The 26,022-nt window shown below is 44.5% G+C and overlaps 1 protein-coding gene and 1 long non-coding RNA gene across 2 annotated transcripts in view; one reads left to right on the top strand and one right to left on the bottom strand.

The window, feature by feature from the left end:
* Positions 1-457: 457 nt before the first annotated feature.
* ZFHX3 (zinc finger homeobox 3) overlaps positions 458-26,022 on the bottom strand; it is a 240,715-nt gene continuing 215,150 nt past the window's right edge. The window contains 3 exon segments of the mRNA XM_040442966.1: positions 458-6,398; positions 10,130-15,562; positions 16,789-16,891. Coding sequence (XP_040298900.1) covers positions 4,735-6,398; positions 10,130-15,562; positions 16,789-16,891 — 7,200 coding nt within the window. The 3' untranslated portion in view covers positions 458-4,734.
* Positions 4,806-8,262, top strand: LOC121009734 (uncharacterized). Its single transcript, XR_005780807.1, has 3 exons — positions 4,806-4,921; positions 5,240-5,391; positions 7,353-8,262. It is a non-coding gene; the product is annotated as an uncharacterized LOC121009734 (long non-coding RNA).

The raw sequence follows: 26,022 nt of genomic DNA, 5'->3' as shown, positions 1-26,022 counted from the left end.
CACTGGATCCACTTCCCATTTCAGAAAGGTTGAACTTACCTCTCTTTTGGCCATCAGCAAGCTTAACTTGCTCATGGTTATGCCAAGTGTCTATAACTCTCATATAAACATTAATATATATATATATATATATATATATATATATATATATATATTACATGCATACATACACACACACACACACACAGTTAGGGTTCTCAAGGGTCAGATAATTATCCAAGCTGTCAGGCTTACCTTCTCAGTGAAAGAAGTTACTCAGCATCATGGCCAAAACTTGCTGCACTTTCATGAGCACCAGGAGATGGGAAATACAAGGACACTTAAAAATACCAAGGAGCTTGTGTACCTTGGAATAAGTACATGCAACCTCAAGATACTGTTCATCTGTACACTCTCTGCCAGTCATCAGTTTCTTTATCACTCATGCACACAAAATCTCATGACATAAGACAAGAACTTTTGCTCATATTTTTTTTAATGTATCACAATGAGCAGGAAACATACTTGATGAAATATTTTCAAAGGAGTATATTCAATTACCATCTACAATCAACTTAACTATGACAACAAAGTTTTTGTGACAAATTTTTTTTTTCAGTTTGAAAGTTCCATGTGGTTCTGTTTGTTAGTCTCCATGTATTTTGGTACAGTTCGAGATCAGCATTGTTACAGTAACAAAAAAGCTAACAAGACTACATTATAGAAAAACACCAAGAACATCATTTTTGGTTTCACTTGCTCTATTTTTTTTTTTTTGTTTTTTTGTTTTTTGTTTTTTGTACATTGCAAAGGCTGTTCATATACCTCTTCACCTCAGGGTCACGTTCATTTATGCTTTCTTTCCTACCCAAACTTGCCCCCATCCCTCCCCCCCCCCCCCCAGAAAGTAAACAAACAAAAAAAAACTAGTCAAAGCTTTGTTTCACAGTGGGCAGTATCTCAGCGCCAACAAACAACCAACTCAATTTATGCTTCTATTTAAAATGTTTTAATTTATTTAAAAAAAATATATGTCCATGAATATCAAGTGCACTGGCTTGGGTCACTGCCTCTCTCTCCTGCAACTTCCTGCCATGCCTGATAAACTCAGGTTTAAACACATGCCGTCTGTTTTACTTTATTTTCAATCATGTAAAACTTTGGCCACATTCATTTCTTTAAATAGCTTTTAATTAAAAAAAAAAACTTCCTAGATTTATTAAACTTTTCTGTGTGTGTGTGTGTGTGTATTTCCTTCTTAAGTTTCTTTTTGGAAGGATGGAGGAAGGATGGTTGAAATAAGTTCCATTTGGTGGGTTCATATGGTGCTATGGCTGAATGGTGTGTAGTGCCAACCCACACTTTGGAATATTTGGAAAAAAAGAACAACCAAAGTATGAAGTGTCAATAGAGGTGAAGAACTAATTTAAAAAGTGAGTTGAGATATCCTATTCAGCTACCTACTATGCAACAGACAGGAGTTAAACTCTCCTAGTGAGACCAATCTAAACAGTTGAGCATTGTAGTGAATTCATGCTTTGTAAATGGTACCGGTCACAGCCAAAGTGGATGTCAACCCACAAACATCTAGCTAGCTCATACTTGACCTCTAACTGTCACCATCACTGACTGCTTTGCTACTTCTGAGTTAATGTGGAGAATTATTTTTTAAATGAACACATATGTGGATGGTAGAGTTGTAGAGGAAAGCATTGAGTGTGCAACCCACTCCAGGATGAAACAATCACATAACCCCTCTGAGAAACACTGGTGGGTGGAAGCATGCTTAGCCAATCTACCCAACCACTCGCTGTTACCAAATACACCCACAGGTCAAGGCATGGCATAACAAAACACTGACAGTCACTCTGCCTCACAGAGGGAGGATGGCATAGTAGCTCAAAAAACAAAACAAAAAACAAAACCATTGTGGAGGGGGGTAGCAAAATTTCAAGGAAATGAACTTAAAGTTGAGGGAGGAGGAAAAGGGATAGAAATTGCACTATTACCAAGCAATATCATTTTTGAAAACAAAGTTTTCAGAAAAACCTAGCAGAACTTGACAGGTAAAGCTAGTGTTAAATTGTTAATTGGTATCACATAGAGAACCCAAAACAAAAACAATTTTTTTATCTATATGATACAGACACAGAGTAACATACAACAGTTAAATGGCAAAAAATATATATATATTTCATAGAGTTACAAACAAGATAAAATAATGGAAAACAAAAAACTGTACAACTTTAAAATTTAAAAATGTTCATCTCAAACACAGGGAGAAATACAAGAATTCTTGTTAAAAGAAAACAGTTTGTTGAAACAGCAAATGTTTTTGTGTACTTGTTTTTGACACCTTATGCTACAACTGGATACTGGTATGAATAGTTAGATGGTACTCTTTAGTATTTCTACTTAAAAAATTAAAAAAAAAGAATTTGCACTGTGCATCAGCCTAGTTAGAAATATGTACAACAGTTCAGGATCTACTCTTTCATTAAATCAAAAACAAATTCATAAAAATAAAATAGTCCCGGCTAAAAAAGATAAAGAGAAAAAAGAAAAAAAGAAATCCATTTTCAGATCTTGGAATGCTCCAGTCTTTTGCAAAGTCGTTGAGTGGCTTCAGCACTGGGGAAAGAAGCCCGAAAGGTGACCAATGGAACCTGCATTCACAGTCTTCAAAGTTCCCTTTTGAAACATAAGGAAGAGAATGAAGGGGAAAAGGATTTCACACTTTTGGGTAAGGGGAGATTGTTTCTGTTGATGTTTGGCTATGAAAGTGAAACAGCAAAGCATCTATTTGTCTCCAAAATCTACGTTTTAGCAGCACAAAGTTTTCCTTTCAAAGTTCAGACCGTTGTTTTAAGATGAGAAAGGGTGTATGTTATGTTGTGTTTTGTGTTACAGGAATACAGATATTAACATAAATACAAGTGCCTCGCATACGGTTCCTTTTTTGCTCTTTGTACATTGCTATCTGCTTCTTTGTTGGCTGCACTCTGGATCACTCGCCGCTCAGACTGCCTAACACAAGGACAAAACTTTGAAGTAAAAAAATGTGTCTTTTGGTATATGGAATTGTCATTAACAGCTGCCTCTCTGCTTGCAGATGAAGCACATAACAACCTGGGAATCTTTTGTTTTTACTCTTTCTTTTATTAAACTAAGTCTTGTTTGTTTAAATCAGAAACAAATTCTCAAGTAACAAGAACCCTTTCCCTTTTTTCTGCATCAGCAGTGAAAGGGTGTGTCTTTGGATTTTATTTAAAGCATGAAATTTCTTTTTCTGAGAGGAAAGAAAACAAAAACAAAACCCCTAACCAAAAACTTTTTTAGAAAGAAAAGCATACAGCCCAATTACACAAACCGAAACAAATGCTTTAGTTTAAGAAAAGAATATGTGAAGCATCTACCAAACAAGGAGGAAAAGAAGGGATAAAAGGGAAAGCTAAAGAGGAAGGATAAATAAACAATAAATGGCACAAGGCTTACAGACATAGGTAACTAGAATTATATGCCTTTAAAAAGTTTCAACTCCCCAACCAAAAATAATCTGTGAGGATCCTAATGACCCCTAGAACCTTTTGAAATTCTTTAGTTTTATAAAATAATTCTGTAGCTCCCTCGAAGAAATGAAGGCAGCTACCTTAAGTGGGAGATTATAGGGTGGGAGGAGGAAGGAGAAAGTGGAATTAAGGGACAAAGGGGAGAAAAGCTTAGGCGAATCAACGGATTGCAATCTATCTGCTAGGAATGAACAAGACAACATCAAATGAGGAGCTGTCAGCTGGACCATACAAAAAGCTAAATGTACACAAAAGGTTTTTTTTTTTTCCTTTTAAATCTACCATACTGCTTCAGTTCATTTCCAATGCAACAATCTACTCAACACCAAAAATGGTCATATCTATCATAAATACAGAAAGTCAGTTTTTAAAACTTATTTTTTTAAGCTACAAGTCCTCAACACTCTGTGTGTGGGTTTTTTTTTTTTTTTCTGAAAGTGGGAGTGCTTAACTTTTCCCCTTGAAATTGGCTTCAGCAGAAAAGCTATCCTTTAAATCCCCAGAAAGCTAAAGCAGTTCACATTGTTTTTCTCGAATACTTTCTGCCCGTTTTTAAATTAACAAAAAAAATCTTTTCTGGAACAAAAGAAAAACTGAAAAAATAATATATTATAAAACAATGATTCTGAAAACAGAACAAAGTGTGAGCGATTGACCTGAGAATAAAAAGACATTACATTTCTTTTTTTCTTTTAGCAAGCCATTGGTATCTGAATGCTAAGATAGCAAGAAATTTAAAACTGTAACAAGGTGGACTGCTTTCCCATACAGTGCATGCCGGGCTCCTCTGTGCTATCAACATGGGGCGTTTATTGAAAAGAGGGCAAATATACAAGGGGTTTAAGCTCCAAAGACATTAGGGAGGCCCTGCGGACTTCTGTTTCCCAGACCAATAGTACCTTCAAAAGGACACAATGTAACAGGGTTAAGGTGGTTTTTTTTTTTTTTTTTTTTTTTTTTTTTAATATTGAAAGAAAAAAGAAAAGACAAGAATGTAAAATCACCGGCATAGATAGGTATATGGGAAAACAACCCACGCTTTTTCTTTTTTTTCCTTTTTTTTTTTTTTTTTTTTTTTTTTTTTGGTTAGAAGCTTTGGAATTGCAGTTAGTCTATTTTTGAAATTGGTTTGTTATTAATCTTTTTTATTTAAATTCATTTGTTTGTTATTGTTCATCTTCAAAGCTTACAATCTGAAGGTGTCCGTTCCTACACTGGTCAGACCACTGTCCTTGGGGCAGCTGGGGTCTTTGGGACCCTCCACCGGGCTCGCCGGTCCGTCGGACTTTTGGCTGAGATCCGTGTCAGACTCCTCCGAATAGTCGTCTGTTGGCATCGAGGGCTGAACCCCTGAGGTGCTGCATGAACTTGAGGTAACCGTTGAAGATGAGGAGAGAGGAGGAAAAGAAGGGGGCTTCGCGGCCGAAGCCCGGGAGACCACTTGCGGCCAAGACTTCCTGGAGGCGTGGGGGGAAGCGGAGGAGGAGGAGGGGGCGGCGGCCGACGGGGGAGGGGGGCTGTCGTTTGAGTGAGCGGCAGACTGCGAGGTAGATGCGGTGCTAGGATCGGGGAAGCAGGCAGAGTGAGGTAATAAACTAGGGTGCTCTTTGGCGTTTCTTGCTGCTCTCGTGATTGTTCTGTGTTTGTGCAAGGCCGACTCGAGATGTTGACTCAGAGCTTCCTCCCCACAGAGCGCGCTCTCGCACGCCAGGCAGTGGTACGAGCCGCCGCCACCACCGCCGCCACCGCTGCCGCCGCCACTGCCGCCGCCACCCGTGGGGACGTGAAGCACCATCTCTTGCAGGTTCACCACAGACTGGCCGAAGAAGCAGAGGGACTTCAGGTGACTCCTTGCCGCCTCCTCGTCACCGAAGCCCGCCTGGCACTTGCGGCAGACCAACTTGTACTGCACCTTTGGAACAATGAAGGGGTCATAGAGGGAGTCCGCACTTTTGCTTTCTGCTTCTGGCTCTTCGGGGGGTTTCGGCAGGAGGGGGGACACCTCACGGGGTGCGTTTTTCTGCTCTTCTGGTTTGGGGGATTCTTTGGCAGGGTCTTTGTCTGGGGAAGCAGCCCCCTGGGGGACTGGGGTTTGGCTTGCTTTGGGCTGCTGCTGCACTTTTTGCTGCTGCTGCTGCTGCAGTTGCCGCTGCTGCTGCTGCTGGATCGCCTCCTGCAGACTCTGCTGGTATTGCTGGTACTGCTGCAGTAGGGAGCCCGGGGACAGCCCCATCAGGGCCTGCGACAGTGCAGGGCTGTAGGGGAACAGGCCTTCCATGCCATACATAGGCTGCAGGTACCCGCTCTGCAGGGCGCCGGGGATCTGGGGGGCATAGTAAGGAGAGAAGCCTGGTACAAAGTAAGGAAGGAACTGGCTCGTGAGCAACGCTGTGGGGTCCGAAGTCAAGGCTGCCTGCAGGGCCTGCAGCTGCGCAGGGTCCACTGCATACTCCATGGCGGGCAGCGGGGCTGAGATCGTGGCTGTGGCCGCTGTGGGGGCCTCTCCTTTCTCCTTCTTGGGGACAGGGAGGGGCTCCCCTTTCCCTTTGTGTGCCTTTTCCTTCTCCTTGACCTTCTCACTGTCTTTGTCCTTGCGCTGCTGTTGCTGCTGTTGGGGTGGGAGCTGTGGTGCAGGTGGTGGCTGGGCTGCGGGCGGCGGCGGCTGCACCTGTAGCTGCTGCTGGGGTTGGGGGGGTTGCTGAGGGGCCATCGCCATGGTGGCTTGTGCTGGGGTCGGGGAGCTCAGCGATGCTGAGGACGGTTTATTTGGTAATCCAGATGTGGGGAGGCCAGGGGAAGGAACTGTTGTGCTGGGCAGACCCATCAAGTTCGGTTTAGGAGACGTTAAAGCTGAAACGAACAGAACCACATGTCAGTCGGGGGTGGTGAGGCTGAAGCTCAAGATGTCTTATTTGTGTCACTGGCACAAAGTCTGAGATCTCAAGGTTTAAATCCTAAAGATCCTCTCAGAACCACCATTTTCAATAGAGGTGTCTCACCTTGTATTCTGATCAGTACCTGACTCTGAGTCAGCTCCCCGATTTTCCCTTTCAGCTAAACAACTTCTAACACCTTCCTACCACAAGTGCCACACCCACTAATTCATATTTTCTTTGGTGAGTTCCCCAAACCAGCTGGTTCCAGCTGGGACCCATTTGAACCAAAGGCCTTCATGAAAGCTCCACAGAAATAATATAGCTAAGTGACCACACCAGAAGTTGTACAGAAGAGAGGAAAAGAAGAGAGCAAAAGCAAGAAACCTGGCCCAAGCCCAAAGCCCATGTGAACAAACACATGTTCCTCTCTGACCTCCATTGCTGTAGCAGAATGGGCATGTTAAGAGGGCAAAGAGAAGAGCTATGGGAAGAACTAAAAACAATCCATTTAGGGAAAACGGTCCCATTACCTTGGTTCAGCTACTCTGCTTTAACAAATCTTTTGAAAAATGTAACCATCTATGAATAGGATTCTGGAATTTGCTGGAAAAATGGAGCATGCTGTCTTCGTACTCATTTGAATGGCATGTACAAAGGCTGCAGTTGCTTGAGAAACCAGCCACAGGGAGAGGAGAAAAGCAGTATCAGAAATGGTAGGGCCCAAAATGTTGGTCCCACCGCTTCCTAAGACATGGCAACCTAGCCCTGCTTATGAGTAGGAAAGGTCTTTGACCATGTCACCAGGCCCACATGGGTTACAGCCCCATCCACAGTCACACTCTACCTGTGAAGCCTTCCCCCAACCCAGAGCCGAATATCCTCCCTCACCCATAGTTCTCTCCTGGTTTGAGTCTGTCTTTTGTTCCAGGGTGATGGAAGACATCACTGCTACTGGTACATCAAGGTGGTGGTAGAAGAGGACAGCATTGTGAGGAAGGGCGACCAGGTGTGCTGAATGAGGAGATGCTGAGAAGAATTCACAGGCAGTGGACCTCAGATCATTACATTCAGCACACTTCAGAAACTAGACGGTATTCATCCCTTTGTTTCAGAGCGTACCACAGGTAAAATTAAACCCACAGCTCCTCACTATTTCATCTGGACCAACCTAGGATTGGGTGTTCTATAGCACAACATGGGCCTTGTAAGAAAAAAACACACGGAAGTGCACACCTGGGTGAAGACGATGTTGACTTCACAGTAGGGCAGCATGTAAAAACTCAAATTTCAGACGAAGAGGACAAGGTTGCCTCAAGCTGTCAATCCCAGAAAAAGATCCATTAATGTTTGGAAAGCCAAGGAAGATGCTTCCCTCAGCTTTGTGGAATAGCATTAATCTATTCTTTCAGAACAGCAGAAAGGGACGACTGAAATTAAGTCATCCAGTTTCCTCAATGCACAGAAGGGACTGAAACCAGAGAGATATGTGTGACTCAGAAAAACCCCGTAAAGGTTCACTGGTTAAACTGGCACAAACAAGATGGAGAGCAAATGGATTATGAAGTCGACAACTTAGGACGCAGCTCTTTCTGTCTACTTACAGGCAACAGGCCTGCTCCAAGTTTTAGGTTGGAGTCAGAGCCAAAAGATCAGCAAGGCAATGCAAAAACAGCTAGAGATTTCCTATCTCTATGGCTTCAGGCTTTCAGGAGAAGGATCCAGGTTAGAAAACCTAATGTAACTAATATATCTTGAATAGAAGAGAAAGAATTTTAAGGATCATTTACGGAACGCTTGCTATATTTACCAAGCTCTGCTAAATATATTCTCAGAATAATTCTGTGGCCTCATTTTTTGCTCATCTGTAAGATTAGAACCAAGCAAGGCCCTTCATCCCCCTGGTACTTGTCACCCAACTCTGGAGTCAAATTGATGCAGTATGGATTATGTTTGACACAGAGCTGCTGTGTGGCATTACACCAATTAACTGTGCAGAACCTCAGCCTTCTACAATAGATTGTTGTAGGGACTAAATGAAAGGTCATTTGGAAACAGCTTACCATTGGGCCTGACATATAAATACAAGTTTGTTCCCCCATTCCAGATCCAGTGCTCCTGGGAGCTGTGGTACAGTTAGGTGGTGGTAACTGGGACACACCTGGCTGCCTCTAATAATTAACAGCATATTTTTCTATCTTGAGTCCACTCTTAGTGGTCATAACCTGAGCAGCACTAAACATATACCTGTTGACTGACTGGCTCATATTGAGTGTTGTGGAAGGAGCACATAGCACTGGGAGCCTGGAGGCCTGGGTGGGAGCTCTGGCTCCTACCCTAGCTTGCTGAATGGTCTTGACCTCTCTGGCCCTCAGTTTTCTCATCTGTAAAACAAGGGGAATAGATCAGACATTCTGATTCTAATTTTTTTCACATTATTACGAAACGTTGGGCCATCCCAAGCCCTTCTGCCAAGGTCCTAGGCTGCAAGGGTAATTCAGTGCCTAGACACTTCCCATAGCTTGATTCTTGGCTTATGTCTAGTTGGCTTTAGCATAACTCTGCGACATTACTTGCTAACAAACATAAGCAATGAGTTACACATCTTAATGCTTTCACTTTTTCAACCCCTGGGAACAGGGACACGTTTTGAAGGCAAGGAGGCACTCTGAAGGGCTCTCCTTTGGTAAAGGTCCACTGGTCAATGTAGGCCATGGGGGAAACTTGCTGACTTGTGCCTAAGTTTCACAGGATCCTGGAGGTCCAATTTAGGAAAGAGAGCTGGCTCCAGAGAAGACAGGTGAGGACAAAGGAGGAGGAACAAGAGAGGGGCGCAAACTATCAAACTCCCTATTAAGGAGAAAAATAAGAGTACCAAGTATATGTGTGAATTAGGGGACTATGGGGAGCAAAGAAAGAGAGATGGGCAAAAGGAAATGAAGGGGTGCCTGAAGACCCCTAAAAATGACCATTAATGTTTTTTTGTCTCTCTGGAAGATTCAGAACCATATTGCCCAATACAGGATTCCTGGCCAGTGCATTCGAGTACAAAGGGGGTCTCATTAGGAACTGATAGAGCCACTGTCGTTCTGGCTAGATAAGAAGACCAGGAGTAAGGATCCATATATAAGAGTTTCTTCCCGATAGCAGTTCTGCCAGAACAGCTCTCTAAAAATGGGCAGGAACCACAGGTAAGGATAAGGACTTGATTTAAATTTTCTTGAACCAGTTTCCAAAGGGCACAATTCAGAATTAGCTAGGATACTCAAATGTCTTCTATTTTCAACAAATATCTACATGGCAGTGGCATTTTCACAAAGACTGACTGGAAGGATTTAGGATGAAAACCTCTGTCTTGAAAATACCTCAGGATTTAGGATGCCAGGACCCTCAAGTTCTTCACTATGGCACACACCCTGGTGGTGCTACTCAACACAGGAAATAAGAATGATTTCAGAGAAGACTGTTCCTACCGGGGTGGGGGGGGTGGTTCCCATCCCTGAGATTGGGACATCATAGAACCATGTACACCACAGCACTAGGGAGACTCAATGAAGGGGACCAGAAGTTTTGTTGCTGTTAGAGAAGTAGAAAGGGAAGCTTTTTCCTATCTGCCCAACATTCTTAGGATTTGGGTGGTAGCCACAGAACAAAATACTAATGGGGCAGCTATTTAATGCTGTAAGAATCACCTAGAGCAGAACCCACCTGTGTTGGATGGAGTAAAGCCCGGCAAAGAGGGGCTGTTGAGGCTGGGGAGCAACACAGGAGGAATGCCCTGGAGCGTGGGATATGCTGTAGGAAGGTTGAGAGCCTGAAGAGGGGCATTGTCAAACATCCCTTGCTGCTGAGCTGCCAGTCCGAGGACCTCATTGGCCTTTTTAATCCGGTCCAACTCTTGTTGAGCCATCAACTGACGTACAGTGGCTGGGTCAAAGTATTCTTTCTCCTTGTCCAACTGGCTTCCAATGGTGTCTTTAACTTTGGAGATATGCTGTTGGGAAAAGATATGGTCACGTACAGACAGCCTAGCGCTGTACTTGATGCCACACAAAGTGCACTCTGTTTTCGGTCCCTCGTAACTTGTTTGGTTTATACCAAAATGCTTAGCCATGCTTAACTTGGACTTCTTTTCTTTTGCCCGGGCATTCTGGAACCAGACCTGAACAACTCTCTTTGGCAGTCCAATATCATTGCCCAGGACCTCACACTCTAGCATGGTGGGTGTCCTGTAGTCATTAAAGCATGACTTGAGGACTTTGAGCTGCAGATTGGTCATCTGAGTGCGAAAACGTTTCTGCCCTGGCCGATCCCCACTGTCTCCAGATTTGCCTGCTGACCCACTTGCACCAGGACTCGGGGAGCAGGGGTCTGCAAGGCTTGAGGTTTCACTATAGTCCACTGTACCTTCATTGTCATATTCCTTGCTGTAAAAGCTTGGGGCTGGACTGACCAGACCCGATGACAACCGATCTTCATACTCAGACATTGCCATCATGGCCGCTTTGGTCAACCCTTCATTGGGTGCAGAGGAGGATTTGGTTTCAGTTGCTATTCCCGTTGCACTGTCATTATCTGCATTGCCCTCGTCTCCTGTAGTGGTATCTGTGATTGCTGTGTTGACAGAGGAACAGTCGTCATTGTCCAGCTTGGTTTGGTCAAAGTTTAGATTAACTGAGGACATGGAGGGGCTTTCAAAGTCTTCAATCCCTTCCACCTTGATGGAAGAAGGGCTAAGAAGAGTTCTGGGAGATAACTCCATGGTTTTACTCACAGGTGAGAGGGGCACACCTTGGCCATCACTACTGCTTGGGGGTAGGTGGGAAAAGCTGGTTCCATCAAAAATATCTCCTTTCATCTGAAGTCCCCCATCACAGTCTAGGAGCATTGCAGACAGAGTAAGGTTGTAGCCAGCTCTCTTGGCTTCATGCCAATGACGGGACCGGATATGAGCCTCAAGGGCAGTCTTGGCTTTGAAGAGTGCTCTGCAAAAGGGGCATCTCCTATGGGCCTGGGCTGGGCCCACAGCCCGGAACTGTCCTTTCCGTTCCCGGGCTCGGGTATTCTGAAACCAGACTTGTACCACACGTTTCTTTAAGCCCACCTCATGCGCAATGTGATCCAACATCTTTCGAGTTGGATTGGAGTCTAATAGATACTTTTGGTACAGTATTTCTAGCTGTTCTGGTGTAATAGTTGTCCTCAAACGCTTGTCTCTCTGAGGTTCTTCTCCTCCTGTCCCACTGTCATTTTCTCCAGGGCTTGCACTGGCCTTTTCCTCCAGCTTCCTCTTCAGAGTGTTCATTGTGGAGGTCGGAGTTGAAGGAGAAGTGGCCGAGCTGGCTGGAATCTGAGGTATGGCCCCAGAGAGCAGCTGGCTTGCCAGGAGTGGGTTACTAGGGTCAAACAGCATGAAAGGCATATCCAGTGACCTGTCCAAAAACTGGGGGTGGATGAACTGATTCTGTGCACTCAGAAAATGAAGCTGCTGATGCTCCTGCCAGTGCTCAAATGATGGAAATGCCAACTTACATTGGTCACACTGGTAGGGGATTAGCTGAGGAGGTAGGTTTGCCAACTGTTGAGGAGTCGACGTGTGGAGGGGCTTGAGGGGCAGGTGGGAGAGCTGGGAAGGACTGGGGCTTGACTGGGGTAAGGGACACTGAGGTGGGGGTGCTTGTGGAGGAGGCTGTGGCAACGCAGCAGGGGAAGTGAGCTGTGGGAGCTTTTGCTGGGCTGTGTTTGTCTTCTGCTCAGGCTGGTCTTGCTGCTGCAGCTCTGCCTTTGGTTGTCCTTGCTTTTCTTGGGTTTGGTTTGGCTGTGCACTGGGAGGTTCAGCCTGCTTTGGTTTCTCATCACTCGCCTCTGTTTTTGAACTAAAAGTGGCCAGTTCGTCAGCCTCTGCCGTGAGCTGTAAGAAAGCAGAGGAAGCTGTGTTGGCCGATGATGCTGGGGCGCTGTATGCCTGTGAGGGCATTGGGGTGCTGCAGGAGGAGCTGGTGGGTGTCAGGATTTCCATGGCATCCATGGAATCCTCATTTTGGCTGTCATCCTGCCCCTCCTCATCCTCATCTTTGTAACACAGCTTCTTCTGATGCTTGATGAGATCAAAGATGCGCTGAAACACCAGGCTACATTTTTTGCACTGGTAGTTCAAGTTGCTTGTTCGAATATACCTATCGTTTGTAAGCTCGCGCCGCTCTCCATCTTTGCCCTCCCCCTGATTCTCATAATTTTTCCTGGCCTTCTGTCGGGCATTTTGAAACCACACCACTATGACTCGGGTTGGAAGGTTCAGTAAATTAGAGAGTTGCTCAAATTCATCATCCTTTGGGTAAGCATTGGCATCAAAGAAATCCTGTAGGACTCTCAGTTGGTAATCTGTAAACCTTGTTCTTGAAGACCTCTTGCTTCCCCAGTACTCCTGCTTCTGCGGTTCCGGAGAAGGGGGCCGGGAGTCAATCTTGAGCTCCTCCAGGCTGGTGATAGGAGGATTGCTAAAGTTGTAAGGGGAATCCTTGTTACGCTGCCGCTCTTTGAAGAGGGTGTTTCTGAACCAGTGCTTGATCACCTTCTGGGGCAACCCAGACTTGTCTGCCATTTCTTTGATCTGCTCTTCACTGGGGGAGTTGTTAATGTCAAAATACTGTCGCAGGACCCGGAGCTGGTCATCTGTGATTCTGGTGCGAGGCCTTTTGTTCTGTTGCTGGAGCAGGCTTGGATTGAGCTGATGCTGGTACAGCTGGGCCAGGTCTGCAGGCAGAGGCTCCACAGGTCCAAGTTGAGGGGGAAGCTGAGCCGGCAAGGTCTGCAGTGGCATCGTCTGCATCATCAGCGGGGAGAAGATGGGCAGCTCCATGGGCATGGAGAGCTGGGTGAGTGGCACAGATGGCTGGGTCGGTGCGATTGTCGGTGAAGTGATGGGCGGGGCCGATGCAGGGATGGCTGGCGTGGAAGCTGGCTGAGGTGGTGCTGCAGGAAGTGGGGGTGGAGGAGGGGGGGGGGGGGGGGGGGGGGGGGGCTCCGGGGTCGGGGGCCTCAGGGGGTACAGTTTATCGTAGTGCTCTCGGTACTGTTTAGCAAATCTCTCTAACTGTTTAAAGGGAAAGTAGTTTTGGTGAACGTGCTCTTGATGACTCTTTAAAATCAAGATGTTAGAAAACAACTTGCCACAGGAGTCACACTCCAGCTTTTCCAGGTTCTCTCCCTGCTCAGTCTTCCCATTCTTCTTCTGCACCTTCTGTTTGTTCTCGTTGTACTGAATGACCAGCTCAAAGCCAAAGTTCTCCAGTAAGGCCTTGGTGGCGTTCCCTCTCGCATCTGAGGCGATGCGCGGAGGGAGCATGGAAGGCTCGGAACTACCTGCCGGTGCTAACTCTTTCTTCTCTTTAGCCTTCAAGGCATCCGGCAGCGATTCCTTGGGTGCTGGGTTGCCCTCTCCCACCTCAGCACTGTCCCTCTCTCTCTGGCTTTCTTTTTCCTTTTCTTTGACGATCAGTTTGTTTTTCTTTTCGGGGTGCTGGCTTGGCTGCAGAAGGGCCGAGTGACTCTGGGACAGAGACAACTGGCTTTGCTGCTGCTGCTGTAGGATCTGCTGGTGGCTCTGCGGCGGGATCTGAACCTGAGCCTTCAGATCATCCAGCAGGCCCGGGCCCGTCCCCGTCAGCGTCAGTGCCCCGCTGGTCACTGGCAAGCTCACCTCAGGGTTGAGCTGGAACTCTGCACTGGGGATGTAGAAGGGGAAGAGGAGATGCTGCTGCTGCTGGAGCTGCAGCAGGGTCTCTGTGGTCATGGGGAAGTGAGGAAGGAGGGTGGGGTTGAACAGCTGAGACTGGATCAGGGCAGCCTGCTGCTGCAGCTCCTGCTGCAAGTGAGCTTGAACTTGAGCCTGGGCCTGGGCCAGTGTCTGTGCTTGTTGCTGCTGCTGCTGCTGTTGCTGCTGCCTGGATGCAATCATATCTGCTAGCTTCTTCCGATTTGCTTCCTTGGGCTCTGAAGGGGAAGTGATATTGGCACCGATGGGATTCCCCAGGGGCGGCATCCCTACGCTTTCAGCGGGCACTTGGCTCAGTAAGTTGGAGCTCGGAGCAATGCCAGCACTGCTTGGATTGGTGGTGGTAAAGGTGTTACTGCCACTGGTGCTCACAGGACTTGGGGTGGAGGAGCTCAGGGAGACACTGCTGCTATTCCCAGTCCCATTGCTATTGCCACTTGCAGCCTCCAACTTGGCTGCTCGGGCCTTGGTTTGATGCAACACAGACCTCATGTGGATCTCCAAAGTGGAACTCTGGCTATAGGCCACATTACAAGTGTTACACTTGAAAGGTTTGTTGTCTGGGCTGCTGGTGGGTTCGGGCTGACCAGTTGCCGACTCTTGAAGGGCTCTCTTCAACTTATGCAGGTGGGAGACAGAATTGTAGTGCACTAACAGGATATTTTTTTGAGTGAAGGATTCCTTGCAGACGGTACACTTGTAAGGGCGAGAGGGGTCTAGAAATTTTTCCATGGTGAAGTTGGGGCCTTTCCTGAAAGGTAGAGCTCTCTTTGGCTCTGAGCCTGAGTCTTCTTGTACCGACCCAGAGTCACTGCCTGTTGGGCTCTGTTTATCTTCCAAATCACTCTCTTCCTCCTTGTCTTCCTCAACAATTATGGTGTGGTCCTCGGCCAGGGTAGGGTCTCCCATTGCCAGGAGGTCCCCGTTGGCCAGAAGGCCACCATAAAGCTGTTGGATGTCGGCCTCACTCAACTCCAGGTGGCTTGTCTCAAGGTGTTTTTTCAGAGCCTGGAAAGTTCGGAAACTGCGCTGACAAAGACAGCACATGGTGGCAGCTCTGATCACGTGGTACTGAGAATGGAGCTGGAGCTTTTCAATGGTCTTGAAAGCCAGGCTGCATTGATTACAGCGATACTTGTACACATGGCGATCTGACACAGGCAGCTGAGGCCGCTTGGCATGAACCTCATTGAAGTGGGTCTGAAGAGTGGCAGAAGTTTTGAAAACCTGGTTGCACCCCTTCTTCCAGCACAGGAAGCCTGAATCTTCTCTCACAGCCCCTGGGTCAGCAGGAGAAGGTTTCAAATCTCCACTGTGCTCTGTGCTTACAGAGGGCAAGATGTTCTTTCCCAAATCCTCTGAGGTTTCTGTAAAAAATAAATAAATACATACCAATCCCAATGATAAAGAAAGCTTTCTTTCAAAGATGGCTCCTACAGCTATCTACCTAGCAAGTCCTCACAAATAGAATCTTCTCATAAAGGAAATACCCAATTGGAACACAGACTGTCTCCATACAGCTCCTGCAGAGAGTACATATTATAAGCAAGTGCACACGAACAGAGGGGAATAAAAGGAAATACAAAAGTTTCACTCATAATAGGAATGTATTGTATCATAGATCTCTTATACAACATTCAGTTGCTTGACTCAGCATCTTGAATTTCTCAAGCATGGGTTTGAAGGTTACTGATCTTAGACTGGATTCCCCTTTTACATGGACCTGAACTGTAGAATATGTGAATTAATGCCATCCTACGTTGGGGGAATTTAAGATAACTGCTGTCCCATTGTAATACAAGAAATTTTGGAATATTACTTTTGACTGTCACCGCTATTTACATTAAAGTGGCCAACTATTAAAAGATGTAACAATTTTTTTTACACCCATACATATTCTGACCCTTTATTTAAAAAAGTCAGCTGTCTACCTTCTAATATGGAAAAATCACAAGGGAGGAAGTGGGCCAGCCAATAATGTGGCTGAAGTCTTCCCAACTTAAATCTTAGGTGCTGACAAGAGGTGAAAGATGTAGGAGAGCCTCATAAATGGAGGTCTAATGATCCATCTAGCTTGGAACCACCATGGGCACCAGCATCCATGTCTTAAAAAACGTTCTTTCCAAATGCACCTCTACACTGGGTCCTAAAGCAATCCCAGAAGACTCAAAGAACTTCGTGCAAAGGAAGCTCCTAAACAGACAACAAATCGAGTGCCCCAAAACCACTCACGGGGGCCAAAACTCCCTAATAATTAAGTCCTCAGAGAACAAATGCTGAACGGCTTAGAATGGCGAGTCATGCATGGGTCTATTGACTGAGTCTCTGGTTGTTTACTTCCTCAATGTATGGTCTAAGGGGACATGTGTCCACCAAAATCCCACTGGTTCTCACCTGATTTTCTCTCTGTTTAAACAATTTGAACAGTGTACAAATACATGCCAGGAGTCAGAGTATAAGTGCCCCTCATCTCTTGATCAATTACATTAACCTTAGGAGTACTGTAAAGGATTCTTGGCACTCTTGCTCAGTGAAAATTTTGACCCAACATGTCATTTTCTTTGCATTTCTAGGGGTTAAAAATGACACTAACCAGGCTGCTTTCCTGCCTCCTCCAGATTGGAGTTCCCGTCTCGATCTGGAACAGCTGCTGGGAGGAACATGCTGCTGGGCATCACCATCTCAGGGGTGGTCACCTGAGAAATAAGAGGCAGAGAAATGAGGAGAGTCAAATGGAGAGGAAAGAGACACAAAACAGGGAAATGTGTAAAAATTATTTAATAAGCAAAATTAGCCCTCACCAGTGTAAAGCTAGAAGTGTCACTTTTCATAGCTCACTGAAGATTCATGTTTATTAGACAAAGCTCACATCAGTCAAAAGTGTTTCTACGGTTACATTCTGGACATAATTAGCAGTGCACACTTGAAGAATAATCTTATTATTAATATTTTTCCTTTATGCAGAATTTTGACTTTGATCACTGACAATGTTTTGTCATGGGCTGTGAAACTTCTTGTGCAACCAATTAGGTAGATAAGTTGAAAGGCCCACCTTAAGCTGCTGAAAACATAATAAGGGCCCTAATTAAATCATACCTAGTAAAGTACACTGTAATCTTGAAGCAGGGAGCATTGTAGTACTGTTTTCAAAATGTATTCAGGCAAGAAGAGGAGGGGAATGAGAGCGAAGGAAAGGGTAAGAAGAAGAGAACAGAACAAAGAGAAGGCTAAGGACACGCAGACACATTGGCAGATCCTCCAGGAAACATTTTGTAACCCTTTAGAAGCTAGATCAAGTGCAAACGAGCATTTCTTATGACTCACTTCAGCCAGGATTTCCTTTGGAGTCTTTGCTCGAGGTACTCAGAATCATTGGGAAGCTCTGGCCAGTGTCCCAGCCACACAGGGTGCCTTGCACAGCATTCTATACCAGGGCTGCACCACCTTGACCGTGGCTATTGTTTACTAATATAGCAATTGCAGAATCCGCCTGGATCAAAAGAGCTGTAATTTTAGATCAGATCCTCAGACACTTCTCTAGGCTTCTCTGCCATCTGGCTGGAAGTTTGTCTACATAAGTTATCATTTACCAGACATTAATGTGATAAGCAGCCCTCAAATCCAACGTAAGGATAAAACGTTCTTGATTTAAACAGAATATCCCTTTGCCTGCTACAGGGTGGAAAGGTAGTAGGCGAAGATATTGCTACATGAATTAGAAATTATCTCCTGTTTGATGACAGCCTAAGAAATGAGCTGAACAGAAACTGGAGTCACACCCCTAGCCTTTCTACATGGCATCCAGCCCTACCTGAAGGAGTTATCTTCCCATGAAACACAGGTATCTCAGGATCTTTACTTGCTGTTGCAAAGACTGGAACACCTATATTACTGTTCAAAATTAAACATTTTAAATAAATTATTAATTTTTTAACGGTGTAAAGATCCTGGCCTTGCTCAAAATAGCTGCTGACATGTTCCCTAGAAACATCGTGACAGGCTCCAGTCCTAGGGGAAACCCACACAACGGTCCCCATAAACACCAAAAAGGGAACACCTCAATACCTTTCGGGGTATTAGAATAATTTCAGCAGTTCAGATGCTGATAAGGTGCAGAAATTAAGCAACAGGCTCTACAGAGAAGGGTTCTGAGAAAGCTCACGTTTATGAAGAGCAGGTGCAAGGCAGGTGAATGTGCATGACACAGAATTCCTGCTCCCAGATATCTGCACCCTCACACAAAGCTCGTCAGCAGCTGGTTAAGGCTAGCTGTTGATGAATCGTTAGGAATGGAGCAGAGATTGCCAAACTCATTCCATCTATTTTCTTTTTAATAGAAAGCATTTCTGACCAGTGTGGTTGGGGAGTCCAGCGGGAATCCAAGAAGTGAAAGGTCACCGATTAATTTATAGTCTTCAGCCAAGGGGGAGCACGAGGTTGGGGGCAAGAGGGGGAGAAAGGGAAAGGAAAAAAGACTCCCCCCCACCTCCTTTCTCAGTTGTAGCTGCAGGATCAGTCCTTTCCAGGGATCTTTAGGAATTATGAAAAATGAATCATGAGAAATAAAAAAAAAAAAGCCCTACAGAGTAAAAAAGAATAAAATTATCTAACACCTCAGCTGCACATCATTATAGAAAACTGTGGGCTTTTTATACGCATTACAGTAAGGCAGACATCCCCTCTAACAGACTCAGTACGACGGATCAGTAATTGTTTTCATACACTTTAATTAGAAAAACTCAGATGGCTATGAATAATAATGGAAAAGAGAGACTTTTGCACTTGAAAGGTTGAAGTCAATCAAGTGTGAATGACGGCAAAAAAGAAAAAAAAAAAAAGACACCAATTCATCAGCCCTCTGTTGTCTCGCCGCGACTTTAATCATAATTCCTGATTGGGATTCAAGAAGGCAGTAAGCAGAGGTTCTTTGTCTGCCTTCACCTTCCATCAATTAACTCTTCCCGAAATATAATCATCAACCTCACATGCTCCTCTGCATCTTAATCTGGGCCTCCAAACCTGTAAGTCTTGCCCCATATGTGTTTAAGTAATTACTTTTATCTACCTGCATCTTCTCATCTGTAGTGTCCTCAAATTCTCTGGGGGGAAAAAAAGATTTGGTATATAAAATTTTGATGGGCAAGAAATTCCCAGGAGGCAAAGAGGAATCTCCCTAAAGGGAATCCTGAGGATCTAGAAAGTCTGGTGGGGTGTATCTGCACATATGTCTCAACACAGAGATGGAGAATGGAAGCCTCCTTCCTGCACAGGCTACTGGAGGGGCCCAAGGCAGCCCTCAGACACTAAAGTTTCTGTGCCTTTGTTCACTTGTCTCTCTCCTCCTACTTTCCAGAACTTCTCACTCAAACTCTGCATGCTTTCTTTGTAAAGAGCCATAAATACAGTCCTGTCAACAGCTCACTGAGGACAAGGAGAGTTGGCCAAAGGCAGAGTTCCTTCGACATCTCCCTTGGCATCCCCCTCACCCCCTTGTTTTCTGGTCCTATATGACTACCAAGTGGCGTGGAAGGTTCAGACTCTCCTAGCCACACCTCTGATGGGTAGCTGAAAGTCACTGGGAAAGGCAGTCCCTCAGGTGTGCTGAGCACTGTTCTGTGAAGACCCTCCCTTTCACTAGGTGCACTGGAGCATGCAGGTGTGTGAGAGGACACAACCTGACTGCAGCATAACCAGAACCATCCCAGATGTGCCCAAACCTCAGACACCCTCAAATAACAGGATGGCACCACCTTCCCCTGCAGAGAAAACACATGCATGCATATGCTCTTTCCTCCCTCCCTCCCTCCCTCCAATCTCCCTCTTCCTACTTCTACTCCAGATTCAAAAGCCAAACGAAAAGTTTCAGATTTGGCCAGATGACAACACAATTGGTACAAACAACTGTACTTTCTCCATCGTCACTATTCCATCCATGTAGATTGATTTTTCTCATAATCTATACATCCATCAACACTGAATATGTTAAATTATGTCCCAAATACTCTATGTATACAGGGGACCAGAGACTATTAAAACAGACTTTTTTTTTTTTTTAGGTTATAGTATTTCACTGATTGATTTTGTGTGTGTGTGTTTTTAAATAATTTACTGTCAACTTAGCTAACATACTTTTAGCCTGGCCTTGGCCATGCAACAGGCAATTCCATGGTAATCTTCTAGATACCACATACGTTCCTGAGAGTCTTCAGAGTTGATGGGAATGCAGGAAAAAATCACCTTTGGAACTGAGGTAGTGACAGAAAAGTGGCTGTGAAATCTTCTTAAGTAAATAGGTCTCATATATACAAGAGAAATATGGAGTTCTGCTTTGATGCCAGAAATCTTGAAGTTGAGGCAATTCTCATCAACAATAGAAATAAAAGAGTTCCACACTGACACTGAAAGTCTTCAAGCTTAAGCAATTTCATAACAACTTAGTTGTTGAGAAAGAAGGGCCTCAAGTGACTCTGCTTACCCATCCATTTGACCATCATTCACTAGATATCGTACAGGGTCCCTGTATTGCACGCCTGTTAAGATATGGTGAGACAAAGTCCCTGTGCCCAAGAAGCTCACAAGCCAGAATAAATAACCTTTCAGAGATCATAACCTTAGAAAATCTGAGGAAGGCTGCAGATGCCTAAAAACATACTTTCACACAGAAACTACTACAGATAATTTCAGGAAATCACAGGCTCCCTAGAGAAAAATCCATGGACTCAAGTTAACTGTCCTTGAACTACCAGGAGAGGTGATATGGATTCATAAATACCTAGTTCCCACTTCTGTTTGGCTCACCATTGTTTCGGATTATGACTTGATTCTTTTCAAAGCCCCAAGGACACTCCTTATAAAACCCAGAGGGTTGGATGTGGGTCTGGCTGCCACTATGACATCTGGGAGGGACCACCGGTGTTTATTGTTTCTCGGTAGAAGAAGCTAGAGTTATAAGGAGCTCTCTCGCTTCCTGCTTTCTCCAGATCATGGATGTGGAATGGCCAAATAAAGCACCCTGAACAGCCAAGGGGTATATACCATGCTAAGTTCTCATGGGACTATCCATGCAAATTTACCACTCAAGGCCACCTTGTCTGACTTAGACCGATACAACCAACGTGTTCCACACGCTGGAAAGCAAAGATACTATCCCTACACCCTTGCCATTGCTCACCGAAGTAGGGGATCTTTCTAAAAGGTTCACTACCCCAAGTGAAAAAATACGTTTGACAAAACCTAGACTCCTAAGGAACCCTCAAATCTTTCACTTTTCAGTAAAAATCATTAGAATGAACCACCTCAGATAAGAGAAGACGGGAAAGCCTCAGACACAGGCATTCCTGATGCAGACCTGGCCAGTCTCCGCATCCTTGTAAGTGAGGAACTGCTTCTGTTAATACTGAAGTTCAAACCCAGATGCTTCGGGAGCTCAGCATTCTAGCTAGTGGTATGTCTGCAGGCTGCAGTGGGACTCAGGCTGCTCACTGCTCCTGCACCGGCCACCACGGGAGCCTGTCCACTGGTCTCTGCACTTCTGCAGCCAGCAATCCAGAGCACCTCCTGGCAGCAGGGCTTCAGAATTGTTCTCCTTTCCTTTACTCCCTCCCAAATGTGCCAGGCTGGGCACTGGCCCACAGAGGCTAGAGGGCCTGCTTTCTCTCTCTTTCTTGTTTCCTTTCTAAATTGTTTTCTATGTGGTTGTCTATCTTTGTGTGCGTGTGTGTGTGAACCTAAAACTCATGAGGAAAAACTGTAGGGCCATGTTCACATTCATGTGGGCCAGAAAATAACATAGCCCTAACCAGAGTTTAAAAACTAAGAATAAGAAAGACAAAAATAAAAAGGTGACTAGAAGAACAGGAAACACAGGAATAGTTAACACACACACAGGGTGACAGAAAAGAAAGTTGAGAAGGAGAATGGATTGGAGAGAAAAGCTTCATTAGACTCAGAGAGGCAAGCAGTGGCAGTATACCAAGGTCACTTCTAATTTAGACCATCTAATTGGCAAACAGGCTCCAAATGGCTATCATCTCACAGGGCTTGGAATTAATGAAGCCCGATTATTTTCATTACCTTCCTCTGAGATAGAGACAAAGTGAGAGAGCTGGTACCCAAGCAGGTGCAAAAGCTCCAGGGCTAGTGGCCACCCGCCGCCCCAGTTAGGGGGGGCAGACAGCAAGCCTGTCCCAGAGGCCCACAGATGCACAGGGAGACAGACAATGACTGAAAGAAGTCACAGTACACAAACTATTGCTCCTGAGTGGGGGGTGCAGAGGGCAGGGGAGGCAGGAAGGGAGGAGAGAGAAAAATGGGGTGAAGGGCCAGGAGCAGAGAAGGGAAACCTGTGCACAAACAGAAAATACTGGATAACTAAGAACTACCAAAGGGAGATAAGATGAAGAGCTAGAGAAAAAGAAGTTCCTGGGCTGCTCAGGAGCCTATCCCCATCTCCACTATGAGGTCATATTGTGGTAAGCGACAAAGGAACAAAAACAATTTCCCCATATCAATGCTCCAGGAGCCCAGTGGTGTGTCCTGTTACTTAGAAGGACAGTGATCAATTAGCGTAAGAGTATTGAAATGCATAGTAGGTGGTCTTTCCCATTCTTATGGAGGGGCGAGGAACATGTCCCCCCTCAGCCTCAACCCTCCTTCCCCCAAAAGAGTAGGAAAAGGAGGGTACAGAACAGGAGCTCCTACATCCCCTCCACCAATTTGAAATCTCTACCTTCTCTGTAAATAGGTGAGAGTTCTGTGGAGCCAACACTGGTAGCAGCCTGCTCGGTCAGGTCTGGAGGGGCACTTGTCTCAAAACCCTTAGGCTTTATAGATTTGCTTCTTTGATATGACGTGTATAAAAACACTCTTTGGAGGTCTGTTTCCAATAGGCCAAGCAGAATGAAGTGCTGCGGGTGCAGTTTCCATAGTGGAGAACCAGAGCTGCGATTGTTCCCAGTGGAGAATATTTTCAAGCCCCTTCATCAGTAAAGAGAAGGGGGCCCATGGAAGACACAGATATGAGATGCAGAGCATAAGCAAGCAGCTGTTACCATAGCAACAGACATATTAGACACTGCAGGTTCCTGAAAGCTGTCTGATAAGGTATTATTAAATGAAGCCTCCTCAAAACACTCTCCATTTACAACTGAACGGAAAGACATTGTGTAGAAAGTAATCTATTTCCATTTATCAGGGTGAAATTTACTTTTAGAAGAACTGAAACCCAATTCAAGCCAAATCTTGTGACCTTGGACCCAGACAGCAGAAAATGTTTATCCGAATTTATAGCTTTAGATACCCGGGACATACCCAACGTCTATCAAGAATTGTCTGTGTGGTAGATTTTGCCAGCTTTTCCTATTCTACAGCCAACTGCAGCTAATAGTCAAACCATTTGACAAGGAAGGAAAGTCACTCCTCTTACCACCATTCATCCTGGCCACTTGGGGACAAAGCAGACAGAACTTTCTCCTTTTGGAGGATGAATGACTATACACTGGCCATTCCTTAATGATACGCTTTTGAAAACTGGAACTCTGGGGCACCTGGGTGGCTCAGTTGGTTAAGCTTCTGACTTCGGCTCAGGTCATGATCTCACACTATGGGTTCGAGCCCCACGTCGGGCTCTGTGCTGACAGCTCAGAGCCTGGAGCCCGTTTCAGATTCTGTGTCTCCCTCTCACTCTGCCTTTCCTCACTCTCTCTCAAAAATAAACATTAAAAAAAAATTTTAAACTGGAGCTCTGATTTGAGGGACATTTCTCATCTTGCTGTTTTCAGAGTTTCCTGTTCCAGTTGACCAGGAACAAACAAACATACAGTCAGAAAGTCCAACCAATGCCTTCCCATGGCCAATTTTTTAATAAATTTACAGTAAAATGCCCTCCAGGAGCATGATTGTCACCGCAGGCTTATTATAATCACTTGGTTATAAAACAATTACAAATTCCATTTTAACACCAAACTTTTCAGAGGAAGCACAGTGGTATCTGTTTTGATTAAGGAGGGCAAACTTCAGTCCTCAAACAGGATTATGGATTTCCCCTAAGCTACAGCCACCAATTCTCCTCTAACCCTGATTGCTCATCTTTTCCGGCTGAACTAAAGGGTCAAAGTGGAAATACTTCATCAACCTCAATGCAAACCATCCTCAGAGCTTGAAAAACCAATTCAATACTGACAGCCAGGCAATAACTCCATCTTCTAATGCAGACAGAGGGTATTAAACCATCTTTACGTATACCTTTAAGAGTAAAACCCTCATATGATTATATTTCTCATAACTTTCAACTTTGTTTCTGAATCCACTAACTTTCTCTTGCTGCTAGCAAAGTGACTTCCTATAATCAGAACCTTTCCCACAATTTGCACACTTTTCAGAAATGTCTACATTTCTAGTAAAAACAATCCCATTTATAATTGCACCAAAAATAATGAAGTACCTAGGAATATACTTAACCAAGAAGGTAAAAGTCCTGTACTCTGAAAACTTAAAACATTGATGAAAGAAACTGAAGACGACACCAAGAAATGGAAAGACATTCCATGCTCATGGATTGGAAGAACAAATATTGTTAAAATGTCTATACTACTCAAAGTAATCTACACATTTAATGCAATCCCTATCAAAATACCAACAACATTTTTCACAATCATAAAATTTGTATGGAATCACAAAAGACCCTGAATTGCCAAAGCAATTCTTGAAAAAGAACTGAAGATATCACAATTCCATACTTCAAGTTATACGGCAAAGCAGTAGTAATCAAAGCAGTATGGTACTGGCACAAAAAGACACACAGTTCAATGAAACAGAATAGAAAACCCAGAAATGAACCCACAGTTATATGATCAATTAATCTTTGACAAAGGAGAAAAGAATATATAATGGGAAAAGACAGTCTCTTCAACAAATGATGATGGGAAAGCTGGGCAGCAACATGCAAAAGAATGAAAATGGATCGCTTCCTTACACCATACAAACATTAAATCCAAAATGGATGAAAGACCTAAATGTGAGAACTGAAACCATAAAAATTATTTAAGAGAGCACAGGCAGTAATTTCTCTAACATTGGCTATAACTGCATTTTTCTAGATATGTCTCCCGAGGCAGGGGAAATAAAAGACAAAATAAACTCTTGGGACTACATCGAAATGAAAGGCTTCACTTCCTTCTAGTGAAGGAACAAAACTAAAAAGACAGCCTACTAAATGGGAGGAGATATTTGCAAATGATATATCCAATGAAGGGTTAGTATCCAAAATATGTACAAAACTTATATAACCTAACCCCCCCCCAAATAAACCAATTAAAAAATGGGCAGAAGACATGAACAAACACTTCTCCCAAAGAGATACAGATGGCTAAGAGACACATGAAAAGATGTTCAGCACCACTCATTGCCAGGGAAATGCAAATTAAAACTAAAATGAGATACCACCTCACACCTCCTAGAATGGCTACAATCAAAAACACAAGGAACAGCAAGTGTTGGCGAGGACATGGAGAAAAAGGAAAACTCAGGCACTGTTGGTGGGAATGCAAACTGGTATCGTCACTATGGAAAACAGTATGGAGGTTTCTCAAAAAGTTAAAAATAGAATTACCCTATGATCCAGTAATCATACTACTGGGTGTTTACCCAAAGAATACAAAAACACTAATTGGAAAGGATATAAGTATCCTTATGTTTATTCCAGCATTATTTGCAATAGCCAGACTATGGAAGCAGCCTAAGTGTCCATTGATTGATGAATGGATAAAGAAGATGTGGTATATATACACAATGGAGTATTCAGCCATAAAAAAAAAAAAAAAAAAAAAAA

This window comes from Herpailurus yagouaroundi, unplaced genomic scaffold (genome assembly GCF_014898765.1).
Source record: "Herpailurus yagouaroundi ecotype Mexico unplaced genomic scaffold, PumYag 190, whole genome shotgun sequence".
NCBI lineage: Eukaryota > Metazoa > Chordata > Mammalia > Carnivora > Felidae > Herpailurus > Herpailurus yagouaroundi.
The sequence above is the reverse complement of the archived record's forward strand: the minus strand, read 5'-3'. Positions and strand labels throughout refer to the sequence as shown.